Genomic DNA, 19,811 nt, shown 5'->3' with positions numbered 1-19,811 from the left:
TTAAATGTGTTCTAATTTTGAAATGGACCCATCTTAGCAAATGTTGTTTAACTCGTGAGAGGTACGCAACGCTGGTCTTCCGATGGGTCTTTTCGAGTTTCCATCAATATACTTTAGACTTTTCTTCGCAGGCGTTTTAATCAATAGACTTCCACCGATGTATCAACCGATTCGTCTAATGATAAAGCGTTTTTTTAACCACTCATTTTGTTGCTTATTCGTTAAACCGCGTCCTGTTAATCATTATAGCAGCAAGCTGCAACCATTAGATATTCCTGGCAAGAAGGAAGAGGAGGTCTTTGCCCAGCAGTGGGACACAACAACAGCCTAGAAAAAAAAACTCACTAAATAAACCTCACTGGACCAAAATTAGATACGAATCTGTGCTAAATATTTAAATTTCATGACCTCTCATACATATACGGATAAGAGTTCAGCAAAAACGTGTTGGCCCTATAATACGTACTGATTTACTTGAATGTACCTGGTCTTCATTTGAATTGCTGAGTAGTTAACTTGAGCTTGATGGCACAAACTTGTCAGGTGTCCCATTAAACACTCCATATATAGTTATGTCACAGTTTAGCTTAGACAGAACCCCATATATGACCCTTAAAATTCATGTTAAGATAATAAATTAATTAAAACCTCAATATATTATAAAGGTACTATGATACACTAACTCTGTTCATTCATAAAACAATATAGCCTACTTTAAACTTATGTGTTTTGTCAATATCGCCCTTAATAAAATTTGGCATTTATAGAACGGGACAAAACATACTATAGTTTTATTTTATATTATTAAATCAAAATATTTTACAAAAGAACACATACATCTTGTTTGTGTGGACGCTCTTAGTAAATGACATGACAATGACATACAATAACACATGGTTAACACAGATTAAAGTATGCTTTATCTTTTTTATGAATAACAGGGTAATGTTATTTATATAGAGGAGGTATTTGTAGTTTGTTTATTAGGTAATCTCTCTCTCTGCAATCCGTAACAATGTTTAAGGAAACTATAATAATCGACGAACAAATTTATTTCTTAGACAAATTAAAAAACCCCCGACTTTCTTTGATTTTGCTACAACTTTTGAACGGCTGAACCGATTTTGATCAAACATATCTAAGAACCACCGCATAACAATTAGCTGTCCAATAAAAAAAAAAAACGTATTCAAATCAGACAGACAGGCACACTTAGCGGTCAAACTTATAATACCCCACTTTTTGCGTCGGGAGTTAATTAGGTAGCAGATTTCCATACAATTTCCCAGACCTGACCGGATAATATCATAAAAAGTGGCAGATTGGCCGGGAACGTGATTAGGGATAAAAGATATAAGCGCTCAGTTGTTTCCTGTATAAGGTCTAATAGCATTCTCCAAAGTTACATTACAAATTTTTCATTATAAATTAATCGTAAAAAGCATATTTATTATAAACACACTCGCATAGACATACGATCTTCAAAATATAAATATTTAATAATATTTTAAGAGAATGCAGTAATATTATAATGAACATCATCTAAATTCAATTTAAAATTCTATATCGATTTTTTGATTAAAAAGCTCCCTTGATATAATTAGACGTGCACTTCTAAGGCGATTCAAATTAAATAAAGCATTTATATACTTTTTACACAAACGCGTAAATATACTACTAGTAAATTAATTTCATCAAATCATACTATTTTCAAACTTACCAAAAAAAATCCATTGAAGACCACCAGAAGGTACTTTATACAGTTCATCCCGAAACCCATGCCGTCCATTTTGTCCGAAAAGAAAATCCTTGTGACCACAAATTAAAAAAGTTTTAATTTACTTTTAAAAAAAAAAACACGGCACAGAGAACTGGCTGGCAAGTTTGAATTTCGAAACTAAACTTTTTTACGTTCGCGCGGCAGACTGGCGTAGTGATGCGACGAATGCCGATACCCGAATGCGATAAATGAAGCTAGTTCGGTATTTTAGTACCCCTTAATCTTCGTTGGCGTGATATAGCGTGCAAGTGCTGAAGTCACGCACTAGTACCACCCCCAAAATTGTTTCGACCCCCGAATTAGGTGCCGTAAACTTTTGATAGAGATCATAATTAATTGGTCGAGCTGACAAGTGATCGGTTATTGGTCTGGAGTTTTGGAGTTATAGACCGGATAACATGGCGAAGTTAGTGCTTAAAATATTTGACAAAAAAAGACGGTAAGTTACTTGACAGTCAACCATACTGCTTATAAGTGTGTACGTAATAATTTAAGTAGAATGTCATATTTATGACTCCCAAAATATTTATGCCAACGCAGACCTGGGATTGGGCTTGTGTAAAAATAAACTCATTAAGCTTAATTTTGACGAAAATATCTTATTTATTTATTTGTAATAATATATTTAAAATGTCTAATTAATTGTACGTAGTTTCGACTTTTCGGTGAATTGTTAAGGTAATTTAATTTTTAAATAATTAAATTACCTTAAAAAATTACCGAAAAGTCGAAACTACGAGAGGCTAAGAATAATATTTAAAATGGATCAATGAAATTAAAAAGTTGTGTAGGTAACGAGTTCAAATCAATGTCAGATCAGAATATGGAAAACTAGCTGTTGCCGAAGCTCTGCCCGCGGTTGCCTATGTTTGTCTCCCAATTATTGTTATCAACTATATCTATTCCAAATTCCATCAAAATCGATGGTTTAGCTGTGAACGCGTGACAGACAGAAAGACAGAAAGAATTTTGCAATTAATAAATATAATTTAAGTACTAGATTTTGCCCGCGCGAGTTGCACACGAGAACATTTTTTTTCGGTATAAAAGAAATACCATATGAATGCAAAATTTCTAAAATTATTTATTTATTAAGTAGGTAAAACGTGAAGAGGTAACAAACAAACAAACAAACTTAATTTCGCTTTTACAAGATTATTAGTCAATATTAGTTAATAGTGTACTTCGCCGAAAAGAAAATTTTCGCAATACTAAATACAATTTTCTTTGCAAAAGCAAGCAATATGACGCGTTGTCATGGAGACTCGGTTAAAATCACTGGGGTATTTTAACCCCCGGGTCAACAGCTTCTCAATAGACGTTGTTTGGTGGTTCAATGACTTTTTAACTGATTTTGTATGAGGGTTCCGTTAGGAATATACTTAGATGTCCAAATAATCAAGCTAGCAGCAGTTGTGAACCGAAAAGTCCTAGGTTCTAATCTTACTTCTGCCCAGTGAGTTTGTATGCAATCTGACTGGTGTGCTTTCATCGACCGCCTCTAATATATAATAATTTATGATCTATTGTGTGAAATTGAGAAGGCAATAGCAAACCACACATTAATATGGCCAAGAAAGTCGTTGTGTATGTCTTTGCCATATGGATCTGACAGCACTTAATCTGGACTTCAGGAAAAATGAATTGCATACCATTCATAGCTGCTTTTTCAAAATCTGATGTAAACTTAGAGGTTCCCGATTCGGTATTACTGTTTTGATTAAATCAAAAACTATTTTATATGTATTCTCGTTCATTTTGGTCATGAGCACGTATAGTAGTGGTATAACACGTGTGTGCTCCATGTCCACGATCCTCAAGCCATAAAGAATACGAAGACAATGAATATACAAAGACAAACAATATACAAGGAATTAAAAAAAAATACTTTTAAACTTTCGTTGCGTTGCATAATTATATACTAAACAACAGGTATTAATAGCGCATATAACTAACAACCTCGGCAGAGAAACAAAATGGCGGTAGAAGAAGATTTGACCGGACAGACGTTGTCGCCGTATCTTGCTGAGTCAGTCGCCCAGCGACCACGGACCTTTGTAACAAGCTCCGAAACGTCTTGGAAATAAAAAAGATATGTGCGCGTTTAATATCTGTTGTTTAGTATATATTGAAAAATGGTATGTAGATTCTGCTAACTTTAATATCAATTTATTTTAAACAGAAGGAAATTTTTAATATCTGCGGCTCGGAATTATTACGCTTTCTAGATAAAGGACTGCATTAAAAAGTATTGTGGTTTACAACTAAACGGAAAACGGTGGCCACTCAAGTCCGTTTAGTAAATTGTGACTACCTACATATTGTACAATAGAAATCTATCTTACTTTTTAATTAAATCCTGTCAAGACTATATTTTTAAGATTTGCTTTTGTTTGAAAAGAAATTGATAAAAACAGATTGATAGTGTGCGCTCGGTACACTCTCAAAGTTAGCAAAATCGACATGAAAAAATCAAAAAATAAGTTTAAAATGTCGTGGATATGACTACCGCTCCGGATGGTGCCTGGTTCAAAGGCTACCAATTCGTTATGGGTACTTTTGAACCGGGTACAATTCGGGGTGGCATTTTTGATTGACATTGCAATTATTTATGTTTTATTTTATTTTATTATTTGTATATACCAATGACCCATGATTGACATAAAAATCAATATGAATTATGAACAGAGATCGGATATTCTAGTGCACATTTGCCTGGGCTTCGACGTTGTGGTAACATGGAATGGATAGTACCACCTCTAAAATATTTGTTTTATATTTGGTAATTTTTAACCCCATGCTTCAATAATTTGACCTATTCATGTAGGTACACATCTAAAAATTTAAAGTCCCCCATCTATAGTACCATTTTTGGATGGTCTTTAAATAATATTTTATAATATTTAGAATTATGTTCATAGAATTTGTTACCTTCAAAGAACCCTAAAAGTTTAACGAAAACATAATGTAACTCAATTAGGGTGGATTATTACTAAGAAATCGTTATTTCCCGCGATAAATTTTGACGAGCCAACTCGACGGTAATGTCAAGTTTATCGGCACCACACAATAGACTGTCAAGCATAAGTTGGCTTATCAGTGAGGGCGCCACCTAAGCGTTAAATAGAAATTTTAATATCGTAAAAATTAGTTCACTTTCTTGCCACGCGCTAAGTTAAACTTGACATGCTGTAGGTTCTATTCTAGGTTTAGCGATAAGTCTTGAACCTGACACAGAATTTATAGCAATTATGTACTTTCGTGTTATTTTCTTGAATTTAATTACAGTCAGGGTTATTAATTCAAGGGTACTTTTCTGTAAATTATGTTTAACTCGCGTGTAACGTTATTAATTTATTGTTACTTTTGATGAAGCGTGTTGCTGATGAATTTATGTAATGACAATAAGTTTTTACAAGAATGACATTTTTGACACAAGCTTTAATTGATGTGTCGGAGAGATCTTATTGCGTTTAATCGTCAATCTCAGTTCAATCGGTTGAAAATATCAGTTGCAAGATTTTGCTTTTTTCCCAGCTGAAACCTGAAAGAAACCTTAAACTCGCGTATTTGATATAAATAACTATATATTCTTGTCGGACGGACAGATAGACAGATGAACAACGAAGTGATTCAAAAAGGTTCCATTTTTACTATTTCAGGTATGGAACCGCGATAAAATATTAATATATAGTTTAATATACTATTCTCTAGTATTTAAATAGTTCAAAATCAAAATATGAATGATCGTCGTCAGAGATTTTGCTCTTGATAATTACAAAGGCGCTTTGCTATTCCCCTAGGTACCATTTTCTGAAGAAAATATTTGCTTATTTTAACCAATAAACAACATGTTTTGAGGCTGATGTATTTTTGAAATAGTTTATTTTTGTATGTACCCACAAATTATAATGTAGTTTATAGTCTAAGTGGATCATTGTTCTAGAAAACAAGTAGGTACCTACTTAAATTATAACTTAGGAAGTTTGTGCCAGATAGATAGGTGTGGTCTAATTTACAACCACAGTTTAATGGTGGCGGAAACAAATAACATAAAATGAGAAATTTCTAGAACACGGGTAATTTATGGCTGATGTAACAGGATATAGTTGTTTGTTTTGACAATATCTAACACCTATATATATAAGTACCCCAAGTAGGTACCTAACCATGTTTACATTGACGTCAAATATCACGGGATAGGTCCATATGCCTATCAGATGGTGATAATTGATTCAGAAATAAAACTTCATAGGTAGGTTCACGTCAAATTTTATACAGTCATTTCTCAAAAAGCAACAAACTACTGGCATTTCGGAACGACCATACTACTGAAAAGAAATGCCGAAAGAAGTTACAGGTATGAACAGTGTTGGTCCCTATCATGCCAGAAGCGTTTACCTCTTTATCTTTCATCCCAGTGCGTTCCCGTATCATCCTCGGCTGTGACGTTCCGTAACCCGGGGACATTTCATTAGGGCTTACGTTATTGTTTGTTACTAATTTTTCTGGTACTCTTGGCCACTTTTGTGCAACTTTTAACTTTAACCGGTCATTTTCCTGGTTTAATATTTTGAAGTCAATCTATAATAACCCACTTAAGATCAAGAACGAACATTATTGCCATACAAATTAAAGTGATTAATGATTAGATAGATCAAGAGATATTTTTTTTAATTAAAAAAAAAATTACAATTACGCGTTAAAGTCTTTTCGTCGTAAAATGATCCTAGGTCGTAGATAGTGAATACTGTAGACTGTGTCATATCTTTCTTATTCGCGGAGCCGCAGATTATAAAATAATTTTCATTATAAAAAAAAAAAAAAATTCAAATATCATACCTAATAGCTATGTTACAATTACAATATAGTAGGTAGGTTGCCTGAGCTAGGGAGACTTGAAAAAGTGCATGTTAAGTTCTAATTTCTAAATTGTTTTGACTTGTGTTTGATTGTGTGTGTGAGTTGAATCAAAAAGGTGATAACTACTCAAATTTCCCATTTCTATTTTCTACTTACACTAACATACTGTGGTTTTGTGGTTTACAAATAAGTTTTAATATCTACGCTCCAAAGAATCGTATTATAGTGTAAACAAAGTGTGTAGTCTTTATATAAGAAGACCATTAATCAATCTTAGTCTGCATTTGTGAAACACGTTTACTTTAAGTTCATGCATGTACGGTCAACAAAAACAAACCTACCCTACAAATTGGTAAAAAATTTCTTAAACTTTCATTTCTTTCAGTACAAAGTTGTACGCCGCGTCTATCTCTTTCAAACCACGCAACGAATTTTGGTGCAGTTCTCACTCTTATTTAGACAAGTTATTCCCGAAGGTTTATAGACTTCATGAGAAGCCGGATCAGGTAACTAGTTATGTGTTATCCCATATCCCCAAAATAATTACGATAGTTTTCACTACATTCACTACATTAGGGCATTCGTAGATGAAATAAAAGAGAAGGCAGATCTCGTGTCGTATAGGGAGGTGAAATCAATGGCTGAGTACAGAATTAGATGGAAATCCTCCACATAAATTCCAATTCTTAAATTAATTAATTGATTGATTGTGAGTTTTCACCAAATGAACAATTTTGTTGGCTGTACTCACTAGCTTTGTCATCTGGCGATTCCCACGCAATTTGTTTGGCACGAAATATTATTTTTAGGCGTGTTTTATAGGGGTCATCAACTTTTACCCCTCGTGTAATGATGTTTTCCTGTTACACATTTACTTTTTACATATTTAGATATCAAAAAAACCTTGATTGTTATCCGACCTTACTACTGATTTAATAGAATTTTTACAGTTTATCTGCTAGAAATAATATTACGAACTTTCCTTTTGAGTTTACTTGTCTAAATTATGAAGATTTAAATTTTATTTTGATTTAATAAGTTATTTTAATTATATGAAACGCAATTTGATTCAACTACACAAAACTTATCATCTCACTAACCAGTCAACTTTGACGTTATCTTTAACCTACGGACAATAACGGAAAGTTCGCTATCACTGTCATTACATAATATAAAACAAAGTCTCTTCCCGCTGTCTGTCCCTATGTATGCTTAAATCTTTAAAACTAGGCAACAGATTTTGATACGGGTTTTAAATAGATAGTCTGATACTTGAGGAACGTTTATGTGTATAATTTATTATGGTTTTACCCGAGCACAGCAGGGAAGGGCCGCTAGTTTTATATAAATGGCGGTGGCGCGCAAATTAAAGTTAACCTCAAAGTTGACTGTTGTAACTTATGCTAATATGCATAGTGCATACTGTCAACCATTAAGCGGATTTTGATAACATTTTGCAAACAATGTCCCACTCTAGATATAGCATATTTGGATGTATTGAATTGCCCGCCCTATTCCCGAAAATTTCACTTTTGTGAAACTCAACATAATAAAAAAAAGCTTTTTAATACTTTTCATCAACACACAAAACATTTGAAAGAATCAATCAACAATTGCAAATTTCTTTGACGTGTCCTTGTGGTGGTTTTATGACTTGGTCACCATTGTGCGTGATGTTGTGGCCACGTCGCCATGGTGACCGCAATGAGTGGCAACCAGTGCCATGTTGAGCGCTATGACCTACGCGTGGACAGCGCAGTCGAAAAGTGTTAGCGAAAATTTATCATTTGAGTGTTTTTGTTTTCTTCCGCAACTGTTAAGCGACGGACGGGGTTCGCTATCCCACTTTTTATTCTTGACTTCAGAAATAAAAATAAAAAATTAATTTGTACATTTAAAAATGAAATTAGGTCATTTATTTAATGCCCAAGTTATTGAGGAATACTTAGTTTAATTATGTATCATGTAACACATAGTGTGTTCGATAAATTTGTAACAGTAATTAGTGGAAACTTGATTGGTTTTTGCAGTAGTTAAGTTACATTTTATTGTTTTTCTATAAGTATTATTGTTTCCCAAATATATATAAATATATAAAATTAAAAATCACCATTATATATTTTCTTAGCTTCCTTCATCTTAAACCTATATAGGTAGGATACTTACTATTATACCTATACGATTTATTTTAATACCATAGTAACTGCGATATACCTAATTGTGGAGATCTGCTAAAGTATTTTCCTTCATCGGAAGCAAATGGTGGTCTAAAAAACCACTATACATTAGTCAGACTGATATACAAACTCATGTGGCACGAGTAGGATTCAAACTTGTGACCTTTCTGCACATAGATGGGCGTCTTAAGCATTTATTATTAAGTATTTCTTCATGTGTGTTTGTGTGTGTTTCGCAATAAAGATATTTTATTTTATTCTATTGTATGCACCACCACTGCTGCATTCTCTTCGCTTATTTAGATTACCAGCGTGTAAAAGTCATGACTGAGGCCATCTAATTTTGTTAGAAAAAATAAATAGATGAATAATAGATAAAAATCGAAAAAATAGATAAAAATAGATAAAAATAGATAAAAATAGATAAAAATAGATAAAAATAGATAAAAATAGATAAAAATAGATGAAAATAGATAACAATAGATAAATTGTGTAGATAAAATATTTTCTGATCACCTGTACTCTGCAACCTACTACAAGAATGATGCTTTTGTTCAAGCGAAGTGTGAGTGAAGTGGTACCTAAGTAAATGGGTTCTATGGAATTCCCGCCTCGCCAAGGTCGAAACAAATTGATCTACTCGGCAAATCTTGATGTTAAATTTTTTGATAACCTGCTAATGTTATAGAGAGTGAAATATAATTTAATTTAATTCATTATAAGTTTTTTCGACCGCTCCACAGTTTTTAACACGTAATCCATATACTTCCATGCAAATCTATACTTCCATACAAGTCTGTGTATTTGTCTGCCTGTCTGTTTTCACGGCTAAACCGCTGGACTAATTTTGATGAAATTTGGTATACATGTAAATATAATAAAGAACTCCGTTCAAATTTTTTTCCAAAAGTCAATCCCCAAATTTCTATAACGAAGGGATGAATTTTTTTATGACAACTCAAATCAGTCCCGCTTCCGCAGAGAAATTCACGCCGGCGAAGCCGCGGACAAAACGTAGTTCGTTTATAAAATCAAAAAGGGAAACGATAACGTGGACTGACAATAATTATCTTTTTTATATGATAATTATATACTATTTTATAAAGGTAGGTAATGCAATAAGAGTATCTACTTTTTGAGTTTCTCGCGAACAGACAGACAGACAGACGCGGCAGTAGTCTTTGTTTTGTAAAATATGTATAAGGATATGAACTAGTTAATGTAATTTATGTAGGTATATCTTAAAAACGCTGTAACAATTTATTACATTTAAAACCACAGACGAAACAAAGTTACTGTTCCGACAAAATGTGCTAATTGCACGAATTGTATTGATGTCATCTAACGACATATTGTTATGTCTGTCTGTCTCGGACATGTTGTGATTTTTTTCTGTAACAATTCTACGTCTCACGTACATTCTGTCAGTGAATTTATTAAAAATAAAATCGGATTCAGTGTCAAAAGTTAACGTTTCGCGCGCGAAAAAATACTGGAGGAATCAAGTAAAAAAATATTTATATCAGCAAAATAAATGAGCATTACAAATTGGCCGGTAGCAAATGAAGTCAACGTGGATATAATGAAATTACGCAACGAAATAATGTCTTTGGCATATACATACCATAGATATTTAGTAGACAGGGAGAACCACATATTTTATATGTTTAAATGCACTGGTTAGTATCCTTAAATCCTTACATATTAAAAAACAAAGTCCTCTGGCGCGTCTGTTCGCGTTAAATTAAAAAAAAAACTTCTTGGATTTTCATGCGATTTTTATCAATTAATTGTTTGATTTCTGAGGAAGGTTTAGATGTTTAGTTTACTGGCTTTTGCCCGCGGCTTCGTCCGCGTGAATTTCCCACTGGAAAAGTATTTTTTCCGGGATGAAAGGTTACTCTATGTCCTTCTCCATACATCAAACTATATGTATGCAAATTTCAAGAAGATTGGTTTAGTAGATAGAGGCGTGAAAATGTAACAAACAAATAAACAAACTTAGGTACTTTCGCATTTATAATAATCCCAGGTCCAAATTATCATCGTGTAGCATGAGTTTGTACGTCTATCCAGGCTTTCCTATTCCTTCTGCAATATCATTGATGTTTATCAACAACTGCCTGACCAACAATTTCGTGTGTGTGTTTCATTCCACATAATGACGATCCTCATAAATAATACGACGACTATAAAATACTACAATACTGTGGCGGTGGTGGTGTAATGGTTAAGACGCCCGTCTGTGGATCGAAAGGTCCCAGGTTCGAATCCTACTCGTGCCATATGAATTTGTAAACTAATCTGACTCGTGTATAGTATTCATCGACCACCACTTCCTTCCGGTGAAGGAAAACATCGTGAGGAAACCTGCACACTGGTTGATTATTATTAACTTGTGTGTGAAATGGAGAAGACAATGGTAAACCATTCCATTAATAATGCCAAGAAAGTTGTTGTGTGTGTTCCACGTAAATAAATAAATAAATAAATAAATAAATAAATAAATATATTAGGACAAACCACACAGATTGAGCTAGCCCCAAAGTAAGTTCGAAACTTGTGTTATGGGATGCTAACTCAACGGTACTATATTTTATAACGAATACATATATAGATAAACATCCAAGACCCGGGCCAATCAGAAAAAGATCGTTTTCCATCATGACCCGACCGGGTATCGAACCCGGGACCTCTCGGTTCAGTGGCAAGAACTTTACCACTGCGCCACCGAGGTCGCCACGTAATAACCACGACCCTCAGCCATAAAGAATACTACTATGAAGAATAAAATACTAATATTTGAAATTTACTGACATTTTTGTAGTGAATGAACTCAAAAACTACACAACCAATTATGATGAAATTTACAACGAAAATAGACTAGACTTTCAGGAGTAGCCTAAGCTACTTTTATTTCGCCGCAGATGTAGTCTTGGGCAATCGCTAGTCGGATTATATAATGATTTTTCATTGTTACTGTAACTAAGTATGTATACTTTTCAATAAACGTCCAATATGATAGTATGCGATTTTACACTTATTTACTTCAGAAATCGATTTATCTGAATCCATTATAGCATTATCGCCATATACACATATACATACCTACTGAAAAAAGTACCTTCCAGTGTCCGTCTGTCTGAGGTATTCCATTCTGCGTACAAAATCGAATGGCACCGATTCGAATCTCAGACGTTCCGTTTTGAACACCAGTCAATATATTTTTGAGTACCAAATCATATAGTTACTATTATTATCTACTATTAAATAGTATTAAATAAATAAATAAATAAATATATTAGGACACAGATTGAGCTAGCCCCAAAGTAAGTTCGAGACTTGTGTTATGGGATACTAACTCAACGATGCAATATTTTATAACAAATACATATATAGATAAACATCCAAGACCCGGGCCAATCAGAAAAAGATCATTTTCCATCATGACCCGACCGGGGATCGAACCCGGGACCTCTCGGTTCAGTGGCAAGAACTTGACCACTGCGCCACCGAGGTCGTCGAGTATTAGTAGCTACACATGATTTTAAGGATATATTTACTATCACTATAACTAATAGTATAAAATAAAATCGCTTCCCGCTGTCCGTCCCTATGTATGCTTAGATTTTTAATAATACGCAACCAATTGGTACGCAACGGGTTTTGTTTTGATGCGGATTTTTTTCATAGATTGTGAAGATAGAAATATTGCAAAAATAGTTATTAAAAAAGTTTAATAAATTAATAATATTACTATATTTTTTTATTGTTGATAGTTCTCACTACTACTTAATACAGTTATACAAAGATTGCGGAGAAGGATAAATAATTTTTGATTTAACTCATCTGTGATCCAATAGATATCCTAAATCAAGGTCAACTATCGATAGTTGGGCATCACTACACTAGGGTTACGCACTCTGAAAGAATTCACTTTATCACCAATATTTCCAAACGAAATTCAATAAAACAATTCTAGAATCGTAAAGTGCATGCACACGGTCCATTGATAGCATTGGCCATTATAGAATACAAGTGATGCGTTGAAGCACACAGCTTTGTTGACGACGTTCCTATATTACGCAGTTCCGAACCATGTCACACTCAGTCGAGCTCCGGGCACTCTTTGGGAAATGGGCAACGCAGACGCTAAAAAAGATGAAGGTAAGTATTTTTTTTCTATCTATACTTCGATACTAATGTCACCAATGCGAAGGCTGTCTGTCTTTCTCTTTGTTTCCACCTGCAGCTCGACCGCTGGAATTTGGAACAGATATCGTGAATTACCCGGAGGCAAAACATGGCTACTGTGGACGGAGCTGCAATCAATAACTAGTCAATTATATATTGTGCCAATGCTATGCATTCTCAACTATTTGCTTCCACTAGCTCCTGCCTTGTCTTTCAATCTTGTTGAAAGCATCGAAATCCTATAATAGGTACGCGCAGTTCGACGGATCCAAGTAGATCAAGGAATATTGCTATACTTCTTCGTGAGACGACTCTAGCGTTCCAATATGGAGGACCAATATTTCGCCACTACCAAAGAATTGTCTGCTAGAAATAAAGAATTCTATTGTTAAATACGTATATAATAATGTAATCTATAGACAATATAGAAGACAAACTCCAGGAGTGCCTCTTTCGCTGGTAAGGATACGTTTTGTGTAAACCAGTGCATTACAGCAGGCATCAATAAAAAAAACTGCTGTACATAAATATACAGTGTACTTATATATTTTATTGCTATTGAAAGATTTTATTCAAGACACCTAAAGGCATCATAACACTGTTATCGATCTAAACAGTCAATAGGTTTCCTCCAGTCAGTAGATTTCCTGACGATGTCTTGATGTCGCATATAAAAACTTTCAATAAACATTATCAAAAGTTTTTTAACGTAGATATTAATTCTCATTCCTGGGCAAAAATTTGGCACATTTCTGTCTCCAACCACTTCTGACACTAGCCAATTGTTAATAGTCAGAAGTCGACAGATTGTCAGACAAATCTCTCGCCATCATAGTCATCTTCCTTACCATTTCTCATAATTTGTATTACAATGGAATTTTTACATTCAAATGAAAAAAATCTCGTCTGTGATTCCAGGCCAAAAAACGGGCAAAAAGACTCACCGCAAGCTGAAGGATGAACTGGATCTAGTGGAGAAGAAGGCGTGTGCCTCTTGCGGCAAGAAATGTTTGTTGGTTTTCGGCGTCGTTCTCAGTGTCGCTGTTGTCGTAAGTATTCCCTTATTCCATTATACTTCAACAGTACGTGATGTTGCCTCAGGACAGATGATTGACCTCAATTTACGTAAGTGTCCATCTAAACCTTGACGTTGCCAAAATTATTGTTTTGGCGAACGTAAGAAGTAAGAAGTTACAAACTGGATTGACCATTGTGTTCTTTCAAAAGAAATTCTCTGAAACGACAATAAGGTTGTGTCATGAAGTAAAGTTTATTTCGATAGCTCAGCATGAAGAGGATCTTGGAGAACATAACCCCATAGAGTTTTCACTCTGTTATGTCCAATTCTCGCCTGTTTGCTTTTTGGATGACTTCTTCATTCAACATTTTGTAAGATTTTTTTGTTATCTCGATCTAACCTGATGAGCTATTGTAAGATTATTAAAGCGTACTTACTTAAATATGTATTTGAGTCAGATTTACTATAAGAACGTTTGTGGGATATCACTTCACTTGATCGGTATTTAAGTGTTTCACTCAGATGAGAAAGATTAAATAGAAGAAGTCGATGGAAAAGTAAACGACAAAATCATTAAATAAGTTAATCTTTTTATTCGTTGCCCAATCATCGTAAAAATTAATGTGTATAAGTAGTAATGGGTAAACTCAATTTTAGGGCTCCTTAGCCGACTGGCAACGGAACCCTTTTTGTTTTATCTTGAATGTATATTTTGACTTAATTCGATACACTTTTGTACATACATAATGATACAGTTGCTAAGGCAGGTCCAACGCTTAGCCATCCACCAGCAAACTGGGAATTAACCTGTATCTTGTTTGGTAAAAAATCATGACTGTCTGTCCTTTCGTATATTACCACTTATTTTTATTCCTCGATGAAAACAATGTTCTTAGTTTCATCCATCTCTTTCCAGTTGTTGAGTCTAGCAGAGATAGCGTCGACGGTGTCCACAGCAATCGCCACTAAGCTGTTTAGTAGCGAATTGTCCGGGCGAGTAGTAGCTTACATCGTGCTAGCTGTGACTGCAGCGGTGGCTTTATCTGCTGCCATTTTTGCTGTAGTCAAACTGTTTAAGAAGAAAAAGAAATCGCTGAAAATCGTAAGTTATGCTTCTTCTTTTGAGTTGTCTAGACACTATGAATCTTTTTTGTTTTGATAATATAATACCACTCACTCAGGATCGCATAGTTTGCCATGGATTCATGATCCATCCTCTTTATTCATTTCATAAGAAAAGCATATGACCTATTAATGGGGCCATGGTAATAATGATGATTTAATGATACAAAAGTCGACAAAAGACACAGGGCTGTGTGACAAAGTAAGCACACTGCGTGAAATAGAAAATAAACAGATAATGACAGTATTACACAAGCGTACAAATCCCAGTACTACCCAGGTCCTCGAAATACCTATATAACAGTAACCTACGCGTTTAATTTTACGAGAACAATCATTAAAATTTATCGACTACAATAAGTCGTAAAATTCGATGATTAAAGGACTTGTACAACAAGCAAAATCTTTGGAATCAATTAATACGAGATTATAAAATTGTAGCGTCGAGACATCACAGCTGGGATGGAACTGGGAACACACTTGGATTAAAGAGAAAGATTAACGTTTATTCTCCTTCATCATCTGTAGTGTTTAATTTCATTGTTTGTCTCTTATAGGCTATTCTTACTATTATTTAAAGTAAATTTTCCCGAGAGACTATGCTACCGTAAGATTTTGGAATGAAAATAACTTGTGTTTACATTTCATGAAAATCCTTAAACTTTGCGAAAATGAATAACAAACTTTTGAATTCAAATAATATTAATAGCAAATTATAATCGGAAAAGACGAAGTGTTTATCAATCAAATCAAAAAACTTTATCGATTTGTAAAATCTTTTTAGGGTCATTTTATCTTCTTGTAAAGATTCCTATCCAACTGGAGCTGGTTAACTATAACACGTGCAGCGAGCTATTCTATATTGTTCCGTAGATAGCTAAGATCTATGTCCCTTTCCAATTCTGACATTTCTCTTTCCAGCTACCTATTCTACTACCTATCACTATTCATGATGAAAGAACTAGCTGCAATCAATGTTTTTAGATTTTCGTCAAATTTTAGAAGCAATGTATGCTTTATCGAACTAGATTCACAAAATCCTGGTTCATAAACTACAACTTTACCATTGATTTTTCGACCACTTGGTACCACTATAGCACGCTAAGAATACACACGAAAAACACAAAGACTAACATGGGTATTTCGTGCTAATGTAAACCCAAGGTTATTCACACCAGCCTTGGTTTCGAGTAATGTATTCATGTTCAGATGTAGCCTATCACGCGAACTACACTTACTTGCTTAAAGCTAAGGGAAGTATTGTAATTAAGGCGTGTGTCTTTGGAAATGCCAAGGAGTTAAAAATAAAAGAACGCAGCATAAGCGAAATATGATGGAAAAAAATCTTAGAAAGTTTTATTACTTTACAAAATGAATGAGGAAGAATATGCGAAGGTAGAAGATCAACTCTTAAAATTTATCATTATCGATAATCTAAAGCATAGTTTTACAAAAAATCCGCGCAGTAATAACCAACCAGTGTGCATGTTTCCTCACGATGTTTTCCTTCACAGGGAGCAAGTGGTGATCTATTAAAGCTACGATATACGAGTCAGATTGGTATACAAACTCATGTGGCACGAGTAGGATTCGAACCTGGGACCATTAGATCCACAGGCGGGCTTAACCATTACACCACCCCGCTTCATGATCAAATGAACAAAGGATATTGTGATTTTAGGGTATTTTGAATAACACATATAAATTGAATAACTTCACTCACTACATTTCTGTTGGCAAATGTATCACCTCCACTTCGCCCACAACATATTATTTTAACTCCTGCAATTATTCCTATCTAGTTTAAGTATAAGTTCATTTATCAATACTAATATTATAATTGAAGAGAATTATTATTATCAGATTGTAAAAATTATCGTTTTTATGAAATTTTGCACAGAGATAGACAAAATGTTCTGCACGGGGAGCATGGCTAGCGTGATAATTGTTTAAATCTACGATTTTATTGCACTCCCCACGTTATCTAGCGTTGCGAGCATGGGTTTAATACATTGGTTTAAATTTTGCAATCGACCTGTCATTTTAACTTAGACCGCGATTATTTGTCTCTCAAGTGCGAGAATGGCTACAAGGTCGCTGCCGTGTTTTGAAGAGAAGTTATCGACTTTTGACAGTTTAGTGGCTTCAATTTATCTGCGATTTTCGAGACTCACATAAAATCCGAGCTCGCCTATTATATAGAAATGGCGTGAGTTTAAAAAGTTTAAGCGCCGCGACTCTTATCTATCGCGCGAGCCAGCTACGGCCGCTAGAGTGACTGACATAGGCAACGTTTTTATTATGGTTTTACCTTACCCGAGCGAAGTCGGGATAGATAGTATGTTTATTTATGCCAACATGTACTCAACAGGTTGGAGGCGTCCTCTTCCTTCTGGCAGTAATTCAAGCAATAATAGCTGGGGTCTCGGTGAAGGTGACCGTCAAAGACGAGTATACCCTCGCGGAGTCCCTCAGGGAATCCTTCCATTTGGCAGCACAGGGGAACCAGGCTCACGTAAAGAAATGGGCTACAACCAGCAGTGACGTAAGTATTTAGAAAATATATGTATGCTGATATCACAACAATCTTAATATCCTACGTAAATCTTAAATTTTTCCGGACATGTGTTGGTTATGCCTCTCATTGTCAGACTAGGCAGAAATGATTATAAAACTTGACGTGAAAGTTTCGTGCCTGTGAAGGTCTAATTTCTGAATAAATAATTTGATTTACTACAGCTACTGGAAGATTAAACAAAAATAGTTTGCTAGGTCTAGCGGAGATAGCATCGGCGATCCACAACTGTCGCCAATAAGCTGTTTAGCAGCGGATTGTACGAGCAGTAGCTTACATCTAATTCTGAATTATTATGACAATTATATCATATGATATTATATATCACAACTAGCGAGATGTGTCATATTAATTCAGGTTTTAATATGTTGCCTCTGTACGCCAACTTCTTCATTCAGAATGAATGAATAAATAAATAAATATGGATAAATCACACAGAGTTAGTACCAAAATAAGTTCAGTTATTTTTCCGGGTTGAACAGTCCGTACTTTTCCGTACTTCAAACTACATGTACGCAACATTTCAAGAAGATTAATCGCGTAGATAGTGCCTGAAGAGGCAACTAACATATTTTCGCATTTATAAAATTTAGTTACGATTATGTTTAATGGATTTAATTTCTTCAGCTCCAATGCTGCGGGCTCTTCGGGCCAGAGGACTACAGACAGCCAAATTCCTCACCCCTTTTCCCTCCAGACGTCCCTATCTACTGCTGTCCCACGTATAACTCCACTCAGTCGGCGATTTTACAGGAAGTGGCCAGGCAAATCTGCAAGTCTACCAGGTCAGTGAACACTGTACATATCCATCTGTTCCATCAACCTAGTTGCATTTTACCGCAAGAAAGAAACAAAAATTGCCAAAAACATGAGTATATAAAAATTGGTGTTAAAAATAAAAAAATAAGCTTATCCCTTTGGCTTTCTACATGGATAAACGAAACCCAAAAAAAGTCTTTTTTTAAGTCATTAATGTGAATTACATGAAACTTAGTTTAGTAAATTAACTTAATAGTTTATCAGATACAAAACATTATACCTTAGTTACTAAGAGTATTTTGAGAGTTACAAATGTGGAAGTCTGTTTATTATTTTTTCATGTTTTGAGAATCGTTCTTCCTTTAAAAAAAGTCCCTTTAATATTTCAGGTCGTACTACAAGATAGGGTGCGGGGGACTGGTCCAGAAACTCGTCGTGAAGTTCGCTGACATGGTGCTAACTATCAGCATTGTATTGATAGTTCTTGAGGTAATTCATACGAAGTAATATTATGTTCCCACACTAATAATATTATTGTGGAACGTCACATATGTTTAATAACAATCTTATGGTTTTTATTGTAAATGCGAAAAATATATTCTCCGTGCATTACCGATTACCTAAACACTTTCGATGAACTCAGACAGTAGTCGGCGAATTAATGTACATTGTCATATTATCGTCGAACAGTTTTCCAAACTTTGATGGATTAGGTACACCGCTGGTTTTTCATTACAGTAAACAAAAACACTCATACTAACTACGCAATATCCACGCATTCTCGTCGGCATCTGAGTTCGGCGACAATGTTGAGTTGGCATATGCATTTTATCACCACAAAACGTCAAGTATAAAAAAATAACGAATGAATGAACGAAATAATGAATGGATGATTTATAAAATCACACGTATACAAAATTATGAGTAACCTTAAAAATCTTGTTTCAGGTCATACTGTCATTGTATTTGCATGTGGTATACATAAAAAATAAAAAAGAGACACAATCTGATAACGATCACGATAAGGACCATGGCGGAGAAAATGGAGACCCAAAACCTGAACCTCACAGTTGAATAAATTAGCTACTGATACATATAATAAATGAACAATACAATTTACTCTATATAATACTATTCCTCGTGGACAGTGGCGCCACGCTCGTGGTCCTTATTTAATTGTGTAAGTTCAATCCCTTTAAAATTGTCACACGGTCGTACGATGATGAGACAGTCCAACAGAGTTTTCAAATGTATATTTATATCAAGCAAATTAAGTAGAAATCGCTTTATTTTTAAAACTTTTTAATAAACGATGAGCCTGGA

General features: G+C 34.6%; 2 protein-coding genes across 3 annotated transcripts in view; one reads left to right on the top strand and one right to left on the bottom strand.

Annotated features, from left to right (window-relative positions):
- The window catches only part of LOC128683874 (23 kDa integral membrane protein-like), a 25,760-nt gene extending 23,791 nt beyond the window's left edge, over nucleotides 1-1,969 (bottom strand). The window contains exon 1 of the mRNA XM_053769922.1: nucleotides 1,721-1,969. Coding sequence (XP_053625897.1) covers nucleotides 1,721-1,789 — 69 coding nt within the window. The 5' untranslated portion in view covers nucleotides 1,790-1,969. The remainder of the gene's footprint in view (nucleotides 1-1,720) is intronic.
- Nucleotides 1-19,811, top strand: part of LOC128683867 (uncharacterized) — a 20,133-nt gene extending 322 nt beyond the window's left edge. Inside the window, exons 1-8 of one of the 2 annotated variants that reach the window (XM_053769909.1) lie at nucleotides 10,409-10,499; nucleotides 12,910-12,987; nucleotides 13,933-14,063; nucleotides 14,949-15,134; nucleotides 17,526-17,699; nucleotides 18,357-18,514; nucleotides 18,878-18,977; nucleotides 19,437-19,811. In XM_053769909.1, coding sequence (XP_053625884.1) covers nucleotides 10,424-10,499; nucleotides 12,910-12,987; nucleotides 13,933-14,063; nucleotides 14,949-15,134; nucleotides 17,526-17,699; nucleotides 18,357-18,514; nucleotides 18,878-18,977; nucleotides 19,437-19,562 — 1,029 coding nt within the window. In that variant the 5' untranslated portion in view covers nucleotides 10,409-10,423 and the 3' untranslated portion in view covers nucleotides 19,563-19,811. Of the gene's footprint in view, nucleotides 1-10,408; nucleotides 10,500-12,909; nucleotides 12,988-13,932; nucleotides 14,064-14,948; nucleotides 15,135-17,525; nucleotides 17,700-18,356; nucleotides 18,515-18,877; nucleotides 18,978-19,436 lie in introns of those variants that run through there. The other variant, XM_053769910.1, reaches the window with a different exon arrangement.

This window comes from Plodia interpunctella, chromosome 3 (assembly GCF_027563975.2).
Source record: "Plodia interpunctella isolate USDA-ARS_2022_Savannah chromosome 3, ilPloInte3.2, whole genome shotgun sequence".
NCBI classification, from domain to species: Eukaryota; Metazoa; Arthropoda; class Insecta; order Lepidoptera; family Pyralidae; genus Plodia; species Plodia interpunctella.
This window is presented reverse-complemented; position numbering and strand designations above follow the sequence as displayed.